The 15,555-nt window shown below is 43.4% G+C and overlaps 1 protein-coding gene across 1 annotated transcript in view; it reads left to right on the plus strand.

The window, feature by feature from the left end:
- Positions 1 to 1,125: 1,125 nt before the first annotated feature.
- The window catches only part of LOC121908206 (zinc finger E-box-binding homeobox 1-like), a 72,425-nt gene continuing 57,995 nt past the window's right edge, over positions 1,126 to 15,555 (plus strand). The window contains exon 1 of the mRNA XM_042428037.1: positions 1,126 to 1,265. Coding sequence (XP_042283971.1) covers positions 1,208 to 1,265 — 58 coding nt within the window. The 5' untranslated portion in view covers positions 1,126 to 1,207. The remainder of the gene's footprint in view (positions 1,266 to 15,555) is intronic.

Consider the following 15,555-nt stretch of genomic DNA (forward strand, 5'->3'; position numbering starts at 1 on the left):
TTTTTGGCTTTTGATGTCTTACATAAAGCAGTGTGTAGTCGGGGTCACATTTCAGATGTCTATGAGTTGTTAACAGCTCCACCAAATAGTGATTTTTCCCTCTAAATTTCTCACATGCTTTCATTTTAATAAATGTTCAAATGATCCAATATTTCACCAAAAATCAAAGATTAGAGAAAAAGTCCAACAGCTGAAAACAGATTTGTGTATCAGAACTTTGTTTTTTCTTTTTTCCTCTCCCATTAATCATCTCATGACCCCTCAGATTTATCTGCTGACCCCTTTGGAGGGGCCTGACCCCTAGGTTGGAAACCACTGGACTAAACTAACTAACTGTATATAAAGTAGTTGAAACTGGCTCCACCTCCAGCAGCTACAACAGTAACATGCTGCTCTAACACTGATGTTTCAGTATTAATAATCTAATGATGTCATATATAATAATATATCAGTCAGAGGGACCAAACCACTACTTTTACTGCAATACTTTAACTACATTTTGCTGCTAATAATAATGTACTTTTACTTAAATATGATTTTTCAAGCGGGAATTTTACTTGTAATAGAGTATTTTTATATTGTTGTATTGGTACTTTTACTTAAGTAAAAGACCTGAATACTTCTTCCACCACTGGTCAGAGGGACTAACTACTTTTAATACTTTCACTTCATTTTGCTACTAATACTTATGTACTATGTCTTTTCATGCAGACCTTTTACTTGTAATATAGTATTTTTCTTTGTACTATTGCTATATACGCAAATAAAGTGAGTGACTAACCTCCTCCCCCACTGCTTATCACTGAAACATTTATTTCCTTTTAGTTCTGCTCTTTAACTACAGCTCTACATTCACCTGTGGAGGACCACCTTGCGGTTATATTTTTCTTTTTTTCAGCAGTCAGGAGCGGCAGAGAGAGAGTCTCGGGCCGACCCGGGCAGAGCTGTAGGACCACCGCTTGGAAACATCTCTCCGAGCACACACACACACACTCACACACCCATGTGCGGCCAGTAGGAGGGGCCATGTGCTGAGGTGTTTGAGTAGGTGATGCCGTAAAAGCGGCCAGTGTGTCGCAAACCAGGTGTTTTGCGGGGGAGAGGGGAGGAGGGGTGAGGCGGAGGAGGAGGAGGAGGAGGAGAGACAGGAGGGAGGAGGGAGGAGGTGACTCGCGAGCGGCTGCGTTTCAGACTCAGCGAGAGGATCATGGCGGATGGCCCCAGGTGTAAGCGCAGAAAACAGGCGAACCCGAAGAGGAGCAGCGGTAAGTCCAAACTCCTCCGCGACCGCCGCTGAGCGCTCCGGGCGGGCTGCAGGGGAGCTTTTCACTCGGTAAACTCCTTCTGGAGACTTCTTGGGAGTGAGTTGGACCACGTTTGAGGGAGTTTTTGGGAGTGTTAGTGTGTTCATATCCCAGTGTGGTGGTGTACCGTTATACCTGGCTGGCTCCTCTCTCTCTCCGCCTAGCGGTGCACGGGGCCGCCCGGCCGAGTGCACCGTTATCCGGCTGCTATAATAACTCGGGTAACGCTTCATACTTAAGTGCGCATTTTTTGTTTTTAGTTTCTTACACTTTCCTTTCTTCATGTTTCTCTACTTGTCTGCCACTTTTCCACCCGCAGCAACACTTGGCGGCAGGTTGCGCTGCTTTCACATAACAACGTGGCCCGTTGAGCGCAGTTTGTAGTTGACTGTGTAGGTTTTTTTTTTTTTTTTTTTTTTTTAGGGCGAGGTTGCGGGGTTAGTTTCGTGCTAACTTGCTGCTCTCTCGGCCCCGGACGACACAGTTTCTCATTGCCTTTCAGAATAATTCAACTTTAGCTGCTTGTTTTGACGTCCGGATGGTGAATAGCGCTGTTGCGGTGAATGCATGCGGGTTTTTTTTTTTTTTTTTTTTTTTTTTTTTTTTTTTGCATGGGCTTTGGTCTGGTCAATGCAATGCTGCTCCGGTGATGGTAAAGACATGGGATGTTTATTTTATCTCCACCTCACCCCTCCCTGCTACAACTGCTACAGCACATGTTTCCTTGTTTAAGGTAAGAGTGGAAATTATTGATTCTCCAGAAGTGGATGTGGCATTTTACTTTTTTATCTGAATGCATGCGTTTCCTTATTGCTTGCACCAGCTTGGCTTCATTATTTGAGCTTTTTAATTAATTGAGCGTGTTTTATGTTGATTATCCAGCAAATTGCTCCTCTTGCACAATTTCGACCATTGCTTTTTGCATCTTTATATTCGGTTTTGGTACCTAATATGGACTTAAAGTGTATCTGTGGTTGTCATTGTTTACATAGTGATGTTTGTATCTGTAATAATGCTGTAATATCACCCAAAGAGAGTTTATCTTTATGATGTCAATATAGAAATAAATCAAAGTTATGAATTAAATACTATAAAAGTAGAGTATAAATCTAGGTTGTTGGTTTAACTTTAAATTTAGACAACCCTTAGGTGTCAGCGTTCCTCATTGGACGGTTTCTCACCTGTACTCTCCCCCTGTTACATCGTATCAGCCAATAAAAAAAGTAAAACCATGAATATATTCTTTTTGGTCACCGTTATGAGGCTTGATGTGTGTGAGCCGAGGGGCTGGAAAGCACCTTTTTTTTCCTCCTGCTGACGACACGACGGTGACTCGGTGCGTCCGTACAGGAGCCATCATCATCATCACCATCATCATCATCATGTTTACCTGAACGCGGATAACGGGGGCTGACAAATGGCCTAGAAATAGACAGAAATAACACCTGCGGCTCTCCACCGTTGACGGATCCGGATCCGCTCGCCGTTTCCTAAAGGCTCTGCGTCTCATGAGGAGCCAGGAAAAACCGCTCCAAATGTCAACTTGTGCAGGTAGAGATGATATTTTTTTTTTTTTTTTTTTTTTTGTAGTTTTTCACCGTGTGCCATGCCAGCTTCGCATGGATGCTCGCCTTCCCTTCATTCTCGCGGGATTTATCTCTCTCATCGACACGCATTTCTGACCCACTTGTGCATGTTTTATCTTCCCTTTTTCGTGTATTTTTGTGCACCGGTTGGTTGGTTTTGGTCGAGTGCAGCTTGCAGCTGTGTGTGTGTGTCTGTGTGCGCGGAAAATGAGCGGTGCATAAGGTGGTTATTACTCTAGTTATTCCCCCACCGTGTGTATTATCAGTGCTTACGACTCACAGTCAAACCTCTCGTTTCCATCTATTGTGTTGCGGTAATTCGTTATACAATTTCCTGAGCGGTGTGCGGAAGGGAATGGCGGTCAGTACCATTACTGCAGTGAAGGCGGGGTTGCTGTTTTTTTTCTGGACCGGAGACAGCCAGGTACGCAAGGTGATGCAACACCTTTAAAGGTGTATTTTAACCGATTTCCCGGTGATATTCTCGGCGTGAATGGCACAAACACTGAATGGAAATATTCCCTGAGCGTCTCATTTAGTTTACTTTCCAAAAATATAACGTTAAATGCCCCTATAATGTGCAAGGAGCGCATCCTGGTCCGTGTAACGGGGCGCACAATCAAGATGGCAAAAGGTGCTGTGATTTCAGTGCGCACCGCTTTGATCTGTTGCAGGTGAAACTCACATGCTTCTCGTTTTCGTCTCGTTTTCATTATATTCACCTTGCATCAGCAAAAGGCGTATTTTTTTTTTTTTTTATGAGTTTCATCCACATGAAACAGCTTCAGCTTCACAGCTTTGTGAATTTCAAAAAGAGCTGATGAGCCAAACATTTTAGCTGGTGCTAATGTACCATGACCTCCAGCCTGTCATCACCGTGATGAGGCACACAGCTGCAGATACAATCAACTATACTGTCACAAAAGCTTTAATTATGTGCTTGCAATGTCCTTAAACAGTTCATATGTTCACATCATTTGGTACTGTACTGGCTTTGGTGTGAATGCCAGTCTGATGGGGGATGAACTCTCCTGTATATATATATATATATATCAGAAGTCAGTTGGTTTACCTGAAACTGTATCCCATCCTGGTTTATACTGATAATAAGTGGTATTACTCAGGTGACTGTAGATTCACTTTCATGTTTCAGTTATTATAGAGGCAAGTCTTTCATCAATATTTTCATGAACGATCTGCCACTTATTTTCTCTATTAATCCATTAGTTTGTCTAAAAAATGTCAAAAAATAACTGTATTAGTATTGTATTAGTGATTGTAGTATTGTATGAACTCAGCCCAAGGCAACATGTCACTTGTTTTGTCTGAACCACAGTACAGAAGCAAATCCTCATATTTGAGAAGCTGGAACCAAAGAATGCTTTAACTTATTACTTTAACAATTAATTGATATTGAAAACAAGTAATTCATTAATTGATTTATCATGGTAGTTGTACTCTTAAAGCTAGGGTAGGCAATTTATTTTAGAAGCACTTTTTGTTATATTTGTTGAAATTCTCTTCACATCCTGACAACAATCAATAAATCAAATACTCTGACAAAAAAAAAAAAAGAAAGAAAAAAATCTGGTATTTGTGGCTGTCGCAGGCCTGTAATAAGCCCGTCCAATCATTTCATTTGGCACTCATGAAATGACTGGATAGCCTACGTGCTTGTCTACTTGTGCACTCGTGGCCAATCACGTAAACCGGCGTTTAGACACCGATGGGAAGAACAGCTGTTCAAACACTTCCATGAGGGGGTACAAAGACGTTACTCGGACGAGGGGAGGACATTTCTCTATGTTTGATAGTTACCGTATAACATGTAACATGATAACAAGTTAAGTTAGACTTTGTTGTCCGCTTCCGGGCTCATTTTAAAAAAAATGAAAGTAGAAGTGTTTTGGGGGGTTCGGTTTTGGGCGGAGGCCTGAAGGGAGGGGCTGGGATACTTTCAGAATCTATCTTACTCCTGCTGGTGTCTCCAAAGTTGCCTACTCCAGCTTTAACATCCTCTGTCTTTACGTTCTTAAAGATTTTGCTGGATGAATTCAGTCTGAGGACATCATGAGGCAGCACATTACAGATATCACACATTTCTGTCTCCAAATCACATCATATTAGCCACAGGATACTAAATTATGAAAGAGTGTGATGTACATGGTCAATAACAGCTTTGCATCTGAAAACAATATGTGTTAAGGCTACATTCACACCCGCTGTTGGTGTCCTTTCGGACCAAACCATAGTGTAAAAGTTGGCATGTTGCATTTTTTGTGGTTTTACTTTCACATCGCCCGGCTGTACTGCAAGTCAACAAGAACTCGTTAACCAAAGTGATACTTGATTGGTTATTAGACAGATAGATTTGGTAGCCTGTCGTCCCTGCTGGTCAGAGACAAATCTGATCCAAGTCTCTGTAACTTAAACTGAACACTGTCTTTGCTCTCTTGAAGACATGAAAGAAAAAGCTGAATGTGATATTTCAGACTTCGGTTTGTCCTTGATTCAGTTTTTTATGCATAACCAAAAACCTGTGGGTCAGTCTCATCTCTTCATACTCATAAAACTTAATATGATGAAATAAGTTCCTTTAGTTATAGTCTTATTCATAATGAGCCACATTGGAGTTTGTTTAATACTCATTTTAAGGTGTGCTGGTGCTTTGCTAATGTGTCACCAAAGTTCAGATGGTATTCTGCTCATCTATACAAGAAAACTGAACTAAAGAGTAAATACAGATCCAGATCCGCCTCTTGTTAAAGTAGTTTAAAGTCGGCCTTGCTCTTCTTCTCTGCAGAAATGACTTGCTGCTGTATAAAAGCAGATCAAGAAACGGGTGTAATCTATAGCTATAGACCTGCGGAGACCCCCGACAACCTTCACTTTTCCCTCTTTGCACTTATTTTTCTGTTACATTGTACGCTGGAATTTACATCCTTGTACAGAAATAAGCGCAGAGAGTTTTTCCCTCAGCTTAACTGCAGCCTTAACAAACTTGTTTTTAGCTCCGGCGCACATGCTAAGCGCCTGTAAATGGCAGGTGTCGGCCCTCCATGTGCGCCGCCCGCTTCTGCTGCTGCTGCTGCTTTGGTCACGGGTTCGTCATACAACGCCTCTCCGCTCCCTTCAAAGTGCTGCGTGTTTCTCTGCGTGTGTGTACGAGCACGCTCTCAGCTGGACTGTAATCTAACACACTGCAATTTAGGCACTACAGGAATGCGGCCTGGTGTTAACATACCTTGACAGGATAAACACAGCGGCCTACTCCAAGGCTTGGACGTCTCATACGTACCAGCCAGCCAGCCAGCCAGCTAGGGGAACGGGCCTTGACCAGCGTCTTGTCTGCCTGACCTCTGGAAGTTTTTTTGGGGGGGAAACGGTACTTCGGAGTGGAGAACGTTGAGGTTTCCTGTTTTGAGCCGATGAAGTGCTTTATTCATTTTCATATCTTATAATAACTCTTGCTTTGACAGACGAGTAACCGTGTTTTCAACAGCTTTCGGTGTCTCTTTTCACCGACTGATGTATTATATCAGTCATATCAGGTCAGGAAAGTAGACATTGGTTGATGTGAAAGTGCTTTGAATCACTGTTTTAAAGGATAATACTCTGTCTCTTTGGTGATTTGCTCTCGGATCAGTTTGTTCTTGTGGTTTGATGTGTAGATGAGTAACATTTTCTCTGTGTGTTCTAGTATTTATCCAGCTCTCTCCTGTAGATACTAAAGCTGTACTGCACCGTTAACGCATCGCACGTCGCACAAGCCAGATGTGCATCATCGTATAAGGGTCGTGACCCGTAAAACTGAGCTTAATTGCTTCAAATGCAGGACTATATTCTGTTTACCAGTGTTTCTTAGACCGTAACACACTGTGGCAAGGCTCAAAAAAGTCAGTTGCTCTTACACAATCACACTCACCTCAAGGAAAAAAACGGTTAAATATATAAAAAAAAAAACCCTGCAGCGTGTTTATAGGCCTCTTTTGTCTTTTATGTATGAATGAAGCGTTTTCTTGCAGTCATCCTAAGGTGCTCCAGTTACAGCTGTCCTACAGAGCAGAGGAGTCATGTGAGCTCGCTGCTTCCGAGGTAATACTGAGCATTTGTTTGCAGCTAATGTGCCTCGTCATCGGCCCGGTTTTTATCCGGGTACTCTCATTAGATTAGTGTGATATCAAGTCATAGATGCTATCGTGTCGTATAATTTCGTTTAATGAATGCAATTACAGGAAATCCAACTTGTTATTGTGACTTTAATCTGCCCTTTTTTTGTCTGCACATGCTACAACCAAACTGTTTTAAATGGAGGACTGTTCTTTAATTATTAAAGTTTTACCTTCAATTTGATGTTTATGTGAATATTTATGTACATGTACTATCCTTGTACTCTATGTGGGAGATGGCACCGTCAGAGAGAAATGATCCTGAGTGGTATTAGAAGTGGTCGTGGTCGACAGTAGCTGTTAATTGATCCGTGATCGTCGGTCATTTGTGTTACTTTCTCCTTGTGCTAAAGAGCCTGGAGCTCTCTCTCTCTCTGTGTGTGTGTGTGTGTGTGTGTGTGTGTGTGTGTGCTGTTTTCCTTTACACAAATGGGCCTGTGGAATGACAAAGCACTACAGGATGTCTTTAGCAAGTCAGCATTAACCCCTCCCATCGCCTTTTATGGTCCGGAGGGGGAGGTGCGTTAGGGCTACTGATGCTGCTGCTGTGACTAATTGAGCAATGTGTGTGTGTGTGATTGTGTGTGTGTGTGTGTGTGTGTGTGTGTTAGCATCAAGGTGGGAAACAGCTACTTTCCTCCAGGCTTTGCATAACAACACACAGGCCTCCTCGTCGGGATTTACATGCATTAACACGGTGTCTGTGAGGGAGAAGCAGCGGTTCCTGCTGATGCTGTTGCGTTTCAATTAGATGACAGCGGCTGATAAAGGCACCTTGACAGATCAGGCGTGGTGAAATGAAGGCAGATGACTCATCATGCCGGCAAAGAAATACATACACATCTGGTTTAAACTGTATACGCCCTCACATCTGACTTATAGAGCGTTTAAAGCAGGTTCAAACAGATAAAAGAATCCAGAGCTCTGATCGTTTTATGCATCGACGACTGAAGCGTAAAGCAAACATGGATGTGATACCGATTCAGTAGAGACGCAACAAAACAGAATAGCATGGTTGGTATAAATAGTCACTTAACAACTAATTTCCTTCCAGTGAAAAGCTTAAACCTCCAAAATATCAACTTTTTGTGGTTAATCTGATGGTTTTTAATGGAGTCATAAGCCAAAGGCAGCAGCGATATCCATTGTTAATGTTCAGGATGTGTTTGGCAAAGTTGGAGAGTTAGACTATTAGCATAACTGTTGCTATGTTTATGCGTAGCGTCCACATTACTCCGGCATTTCCGAACCCCAAAAATGCAAAATCACATATTGCGAAAGTAACCTCAAATCACATGACAAATGACTAAGGCAGTGCTTATTGCAATGCAGGTGGAACGCTCACATGAGACTTATTTTTAGTTGAGGTGAAAGGGAAATGATGCTCTGCCCTCTGATTGAATACGAAACTGAGAGCAAACTAATTGTGTGGCGTTTGAAACTCAGATCTAGGTGTCTGAAAGTCGTCTATCTCTCCAGCGTTGACAACACCGATTTTCAGACGAGAACCCCCCCCCCCCCCCACCACCACCACCACCACTCACAGACGCACCCACCCACCCACCCGGGTTCCTCCACAGAGAGGTCAGAGGTCAATCTAGCGGCCTCGGAGCTGTGTTACATCACAGAACACATGAGGGGGAAGGGGAGGGTGGCGGAGGGAGACATATGAGACATACTGGTTTTGAACAGCTCAAGGGAAGAATGAACATGTAAGAGTCTGTCCATTCTTGATTAAAAGCTCTACTTTTCTCTTTCTAGAGCACGACATGTGAAATTACTTTTCCCTGACTCACTTATTTCTCCGACCGCTGTCTCTCGTCTCCTCTCTCTCTCCCCCTGTATTTGTGTATCTCGCTCACTGACTCGAGCCGCGACGCTTATCGGAACGCACTTGTTTGATTGGCCGAGTAGCATCACGTGACATGATTTACAATGCATGCAAGTGGTCTGTGAGTTTCCTGGGCTGCTAAACCAGTGTTGTAAAAGACTTAAGATAAAATATGATCCATCAATATTTAATAATCCTCAATAATTTATCAGTTATAGGTCTGGATCCGGATAGGACGGCGTCTGGCTGCGGACCCGGACCACGGTTCAACTGTCAGTGACCTCGCCACTAGTCGATTTCACGATTACATAGGGTGTTATCGTGCTCATACGGTGTGCGAGTGAAAATCATTAGTAGCCCGGTGATGTCAATGATCGTGTGAAAACAGAACGTGGATGCTCACTAAGTTTCAGTGTTTGGCGTGTTTTAGCTCTGTGCTGCGTTCGGATTACAGAAACATACACAATTTTTGGGAATCAAATCACTACAAAACACTGAATACATGTAATAGTAAAGCTAACTTCTTCACTGTTGTGCACCAGTGTCACTTATCAGAACATCACTGGATGTGTCAGAGTATATATATATATATATATATGTCCCTTTTTTGTACATTTGTTAGCAGAGTAGCAGGTCATTAACCCCTGACTCAATTAAAGGATAAACGGCACTTGTAATTCAACATTCAAGATGTTCTTTCTGGATAATATTTTAAAAAAATGTTGCCCAAAATATATAGTCTGTGTGGCTATGATGTCATTCAAGACAAACTTAACAGGAAGTGATAGTGCAGTGCTGAGGTTGAAGAGGTAGAAGACATTTGTTTTGGTTTTTTCTGTTTTAAGTCTGGAGTGTTAAATTGAATTAAGATTACAGTCGAGCCGAGTCCTTCTCTAAACTTACAATGCCATTTAAAATTGATGCACCTCCTACATTAAAAGCAAAGGCAAATGTGAAACCAGAACTGAAATTCAACCTCCGAGCCCCACCGGTGCATAAAATCACAGAGGAAACGCTGAACTCGTCTTTGCACTTTTTCTTAAAGGTGGCCTGCTTTGCTGATGCTTTTCTCCGTCCGTACCGTTCAAAACACCCGAACATTCATGTATTCAGGAGGCTCGACCGGCAGCTAACAGCTAAAACTTTAATCTGTACTGTGGCGGCGCTAACAGTGGCTGAGCTGTGAAAGACCGCCTGTGGTGAAGGGACACAATTTTTTTCTTCTTCTGCTGCTGCTGCTGCTGCTGCTGCTGCTGACCAGCATCCCACCACAAACCGTGCAAGTGTGTGTTTGTGTGTTTCAACGCCCACATATGAGGGCATACGTGCCATTGCATGAGTGTTAAATGAGTCTATACATGTGGTTTGAGTTCATACATACGTGAGTTTGTGTGATTGTGTGGGTTAAAGACGGTGTGAAGCTGGCTCTGTGCAGACATCCCCTGTACCTCCGGTTTGTTTGTGACCGTGCAATAGACGCCGATCTACTGTGCGTGCGTGGAAACCGTCCTCCAAGTGGACTTAGTAGTAATATAAACAGAACTACCAGGCATCCGTGGTGTCCTCAGCTGTCCGTGTACGCGTCCGCTCGGGAGTATATTCGGGGCTAAAGTGTGCATGCAGGCCAGTGTGTATCAAAAGAAAGAGTCCCATTCAAAGTCTTGCTTGTGTGTGTGTGTGTGTGTGTGTGTGGGAGAGAGAGGGAGAGGGGGGGGGGGCAGCCTTTCACACTCACCCGGTGGGAAACTCCTCTCCCTCTCTTTTGGTGGTGGTAGAATTTGCATATCCTGCCATCCTCCATTCTCTCTCTCTCTTTTTTTTTTTTTTTCTCTCCTCTCCTGCCGCCTGAGAAGCAGAACAGAGAGGCCGTCGGCTCCTGGAGCTCAGAGGAAATCAGTGAAAACTCAAAGCCCGAAGCTGCTGCCGCCGCCGCCTGCCTGCCTCCAGGCACAACACAAGAGCCACAGGCGAGGAGGGCGCCGTACAGTAGGGACTAAGTCGAAACCGTAATCCCGCGCATGTCGGTCATTGAAGTGGGATACAGGCTCGTCTGTGATAGGGGCCGCTCGCTTTGATTCGCTTCCATTTAAATTGGGACACATCTCATAGGTAAACCCCCCAAAAAGAAACCTGTGTAGGAAAACTGCACACGAGGAGAGATGGAGAGAGTAATGAGATGAATAAATAAAGCGAAAAACAGTAAAACAGTACAATGTTAAAGCCCAGATTGATATCAGATAATGACCTCCGCAATGTTTTTCTTCAGTGAAAGTTATAGAATCTAATTTTACCCTCTAAGGATGAGAAAATTCATCTTATTTCTAATGCTGGTGATTTACTTTTTTAAAGGGATGTTGAATAAACCTGCATCCAAAAAAGACAGACGACCTCACAAATGATTTGAGTCACTTTTGGCGACTTTTTTAGCACGAGTCATAGTAATTACTGATCTCCTCTTTTAGGAAGAAGAAGGTTTTATTGCTCTTTGTTTTCTGGACCAGGCCGCTGTTGGAAAAGCTTTTACAGCACCGCACGCCTTCTAAAGTCAAACAGTATAGAGTAATGGAAAAATTTCCTTTAAGGAATGTAACATGGCATATCTCCTTTTTTTAAAGGTTTTTACCATGCTCAAATGCTTTCTCATAGGAACCAGATGATTTTCATAGGAACAATATGCATTAAAATGAACTGTAGGAACCACAGCGGGTTATTCATTCTGATTCCAAATTTTTATTACTGTAAAAAAAAAAAAAAAAAAAAAGCTATATAAAACCACCACCGTAACCAATGACTTATTTCAACTTATTTCAAAGTACCTGATTAAATAAAGCTTTAAAAAGGGGGAAAAAAAAAACAAAACCTTGGAGCGGGAGAGACGACCTACCGGCAGCCTCAGTGGTCTCGGGAGACATAAATCATAAGCGGTGGACAGGTGGGTTAGGAGGGGTCTGAGCTCACTAAAGACACCCCGGAGACCTCAAAGAGTACAGCAGCAGCAGCAGCAGCAGCAGCAGCAGCAGCAGGATAGGTGGGAGTGGAATAGAGAATTAGATTAGAAGCACTGTAGAGTGATTTATTTCTTCTCTTCCACGCTGTAGTTTGCTTCCCGTTCAGGTCTTTTTTTTTCATCTCATGTTGTTTAGTGATTCAAATGAGCAAATCCGAAGAGAAATGGCAAAATTTGGATGCGGAAAACTCTACTGAAGAGTATTGGAACTGTAAGTGAAATGGCATAATAGCGATTGCACACCTCGCTATGCTGAAAAATAATTGGCTAGCAAAATCAGCCGTGTTAATGCCACCTATCTGAGGTGCTGTTGCATTCTGGGAAACGCCTGTGCTCATCACTCTCCTGTTCACACATAAAAAGTTGCAGGTTCCCCTCTTGCCGCTATTGAGCCTGAAGCTTGCAGGTAAATTACATACTCAGCTCCGATTGGGCAGTTATCTTCTGCTGTTGCCGCCGTTGTACCTGCGCGAGACAAAGTAGTTCATCTCCAGATCGAGGAGTTTCCACACATTTAGTATTTATCGGTATTTGATCATCATTTTACGTATCTTGTCAACCCGTCTGCCTTTAATATGTTCATAAACATCATGCTACTATACTGGATCTGCTTACGCTCTGTGCTTTCTAGGTAGGGCTGAAACAATTAGTTGATTATAGAGCTGCGACGATTCGTCGATTAATCGATCGGTTGATCGACAGAAAAACAATCAGCAACTATTTTGATAACTGACTTGTTTTAGTCGTTCTTCAAGCAAAAATGCCCCAAAATTTGCTGATTTCAGCTTCTCAAATGCAAAGATTTGCTGCTTTTCTGTGTTTTTATATACTTTTTTGAATACTTTGGGGTTTTGGACTGTTGGTCAGACAGAACAAGACATTTAAAGACGTCATCTTGGGTTGTGGAAAATTACAACAGGCGATTTTCCACTATTAATTACCATTTTATAGGCGATATAAACAATTAGAAACGATTCATTCATTCATTTAGACAATAATCTGCAGACTAATTAATAAAGAAAATAATTGTTAGTCACAGCTCTAGTTGAATTTCTCTCAAATGACGATCAATTCATTGTCATTTATGAAGCAAAAGATGCCTCACAGACTCTGGTACCAGGGTCTCAGATGTCAGGATTTGCTTTTTTTTCTCATGTTTCTTGTGGTTTTTAATACAAACTTGGGCCGTCATGTCATTTATATGGTGACGTTTCACTGTACAAACGTTTTCCTTACATGGACGGAGTCCGAGCAGGCGTCTCTCTCTGTTTCCCTTCTCCCATCACGCGGGATGGATGGCGAGCGAACACGACGGGATGGAACAGAGGATTTGATTAGAAGCTGAGTAGAGATGTGCAATGTGGATCCTCTCTTTGTGTCTCTCCTCCATCCTGTGTCCTGTGGGCTTGATTTGCAGCGCACGGAGCACGTGGGATGATATACGACGCTGTAAAAGTGGAGGAAGAAAGAAAGGAGAGGAGGCGGAACACACCTCTCGCTCGCAAAAAACAAAAAAATACGCAGCTCTATTCAAATCTCTTAATAAACTGTCGGTGTAGATTCAGATTTATCCGTCGATAGAGGAGAGCATTAAGAATCCTCCTTTTTTTTTTAAATCATGCCAGCGAATTCACGGCGGAGTGAAAGAGAGAGCTGGAGAGGCTGAAAGAAAGGCAGTGTTGTTATTGAATTACAGGTGATGGCTGCTAATTGGGCCCTCCAGAGATTGTGTGTGTGTGTGTGTTTGTGTGTGTGTGAGTGTGTGTGTGTGTGTGTGTGTGTCTGGCTCTAGGGATGCAGACTTGATGAAGCTGTTAGGGTAAAGTGCGGGGCCCCAGCGCGCTCCCTGAGTGCTGTGCTTTAGAGGCCGTCCTGTCCCTGCGGAGGAGCGCTAATGGAGGCCACCCAGCCCTGATGAATTACACCCAGGCTGGATGGATGGAGGGATGACGGAGCCGGGAGGGGTGGGGGGGTGGGTGGATGGGGGGTGGGGGGTGATGCTGCTGTAATTGAAGCGGCTGCCGAGCGAGAGGAGTGCTGGGTTTTTGATGAGCTGTAGGCAAGAAGAAACACGTTTGAACCAGAGCTGTGACAATAACCGCATCACCACCCCTACCGTGGTTCCTAGCAGGGTGTCGGCAGGGCCCTGAAAGTCATACTGCACCGGCTTTTTATACGTGTTTATGTTAATATCACTGATTATGTGACACAATAGTGACTCAGCGTATAGCCGGCCCGTGACGTCAGACTTCAGGGAACATTCGCAACAAGAGAGAGAGAGAAAGTGTTTTATGTTTACTGTCATAGCAGTTGCAGCCTGTTTGATAATCATGCCACTCTGGCCACATCTGATTAACAAAATATGCAAAGATGGAGCTCTCAAATACATAGAAGTGAGCACCGCTGGATTAAACCAGTAATTGATTGATGGAAAACATAACTAGGTAGGTTAATTGTTCATTATTTGCAGCTGTAAAAGCCACAAAGAAGAAAAGAGCACCACCTACAGAGACAGAATAAAGATGTTACCATAGCGTCCATGCTCTGTGACTGTCTGGTATTTCAATAAGACAGGACAGTCTTGTAATCATGGACTGGATTTCAGCTTCCCAGTCTACGGTTCAGACTTTTTTTTTGTTGAGTCATGACAGTTTGCTGTGAGTCGATGGAGCTCTGCTGTGTTCAGTTTCATATAATATTCCCCTGAATACTTTCCATGTGGCACTGGTAGATTTTTGCAGGATTTTAAGTAAATAAACACACATTTTTTTGTTGTTTTTGTTGTTTTTGTGTACCTCATTGGGTCCTTGCGTCTTGTCTTGTATGGTACAAACACTCATGAAACTTTGCCCTCCCTAACTGTCTTTCTTTTTCCTGCTGAGGGTTCAGAATACGTTACACTCTCTCTTCTCCGCCGCCACCGAGAACGCCAGCACGCTTATTCACTTTGATAGATCTTTTGTCGATCAAAGCAGCTGTGGCATCGGTGTAGCGTGGGATTTTGGCTCCCTCTACCTTCACCGAGGAAAACCTGTGGGGCAAAGGCCCGAGCACCCTCGTCTGTGTTTGCGAGCGTGTCTGTATGTACGTTTCTTTTTTTATACATGAGGAAGCTTCCGTCGGTCAAGCCGTACGCATCTCCTCACGCTCGTCTATAGGTGTGAAGCCTCGCTACGAGACTGAAATCATCAACCACAAACAGTTATGTGAGCGTAAGCGTGCGACCGTGTAGCTTGTTTGCTGTGAAGGAGCTGCGTCTGTCATGGCAGGATGTGAGTGACGTGGTTTGACTGTGTGTCCTTACAGGGTTTCCTCTGTTATTGTGTCGCAGCAGTGTTGGCTGAGGTCATCGTGTGGCCCTCGTGGTCACCCTACAGTTTGCTCAGTTTATGTACTTAATCTTCCAACTATCTGAATTTCATAACGTAGCATAATCCTCGCTGCTGCAGCGCTGCGGAGCCCATGTCTGGGAATCTCTGTGTTATCTGTACACCTGCCTAGGTAAACCGTCATCTCCGCTCCGCACTGTGAAGTGTAAACATCAGATGTCAAACCACACGACCAGCCTGGATAAATTACAGTTGATCTTTAAGGTTTTATTGACAGGATAGAAAACTGACATCATCCACGGCGACAAACTGAAGTCTGGTCTGTGGGT

This window comes from Thunnus maccoyii, chromosome 12 (assembly GCF_910596095.1).
Source record: "Thunnus maccoyii chromosome 12, fThuMac1.1, whole genome shotgun sequence".
NCBI classification, from domain to species: Eukaryota; Metazoa; Chordata; class Actinopteri; order Scombriformes; family Scombridae; genus Thunnus; species Thunnus maccoyii.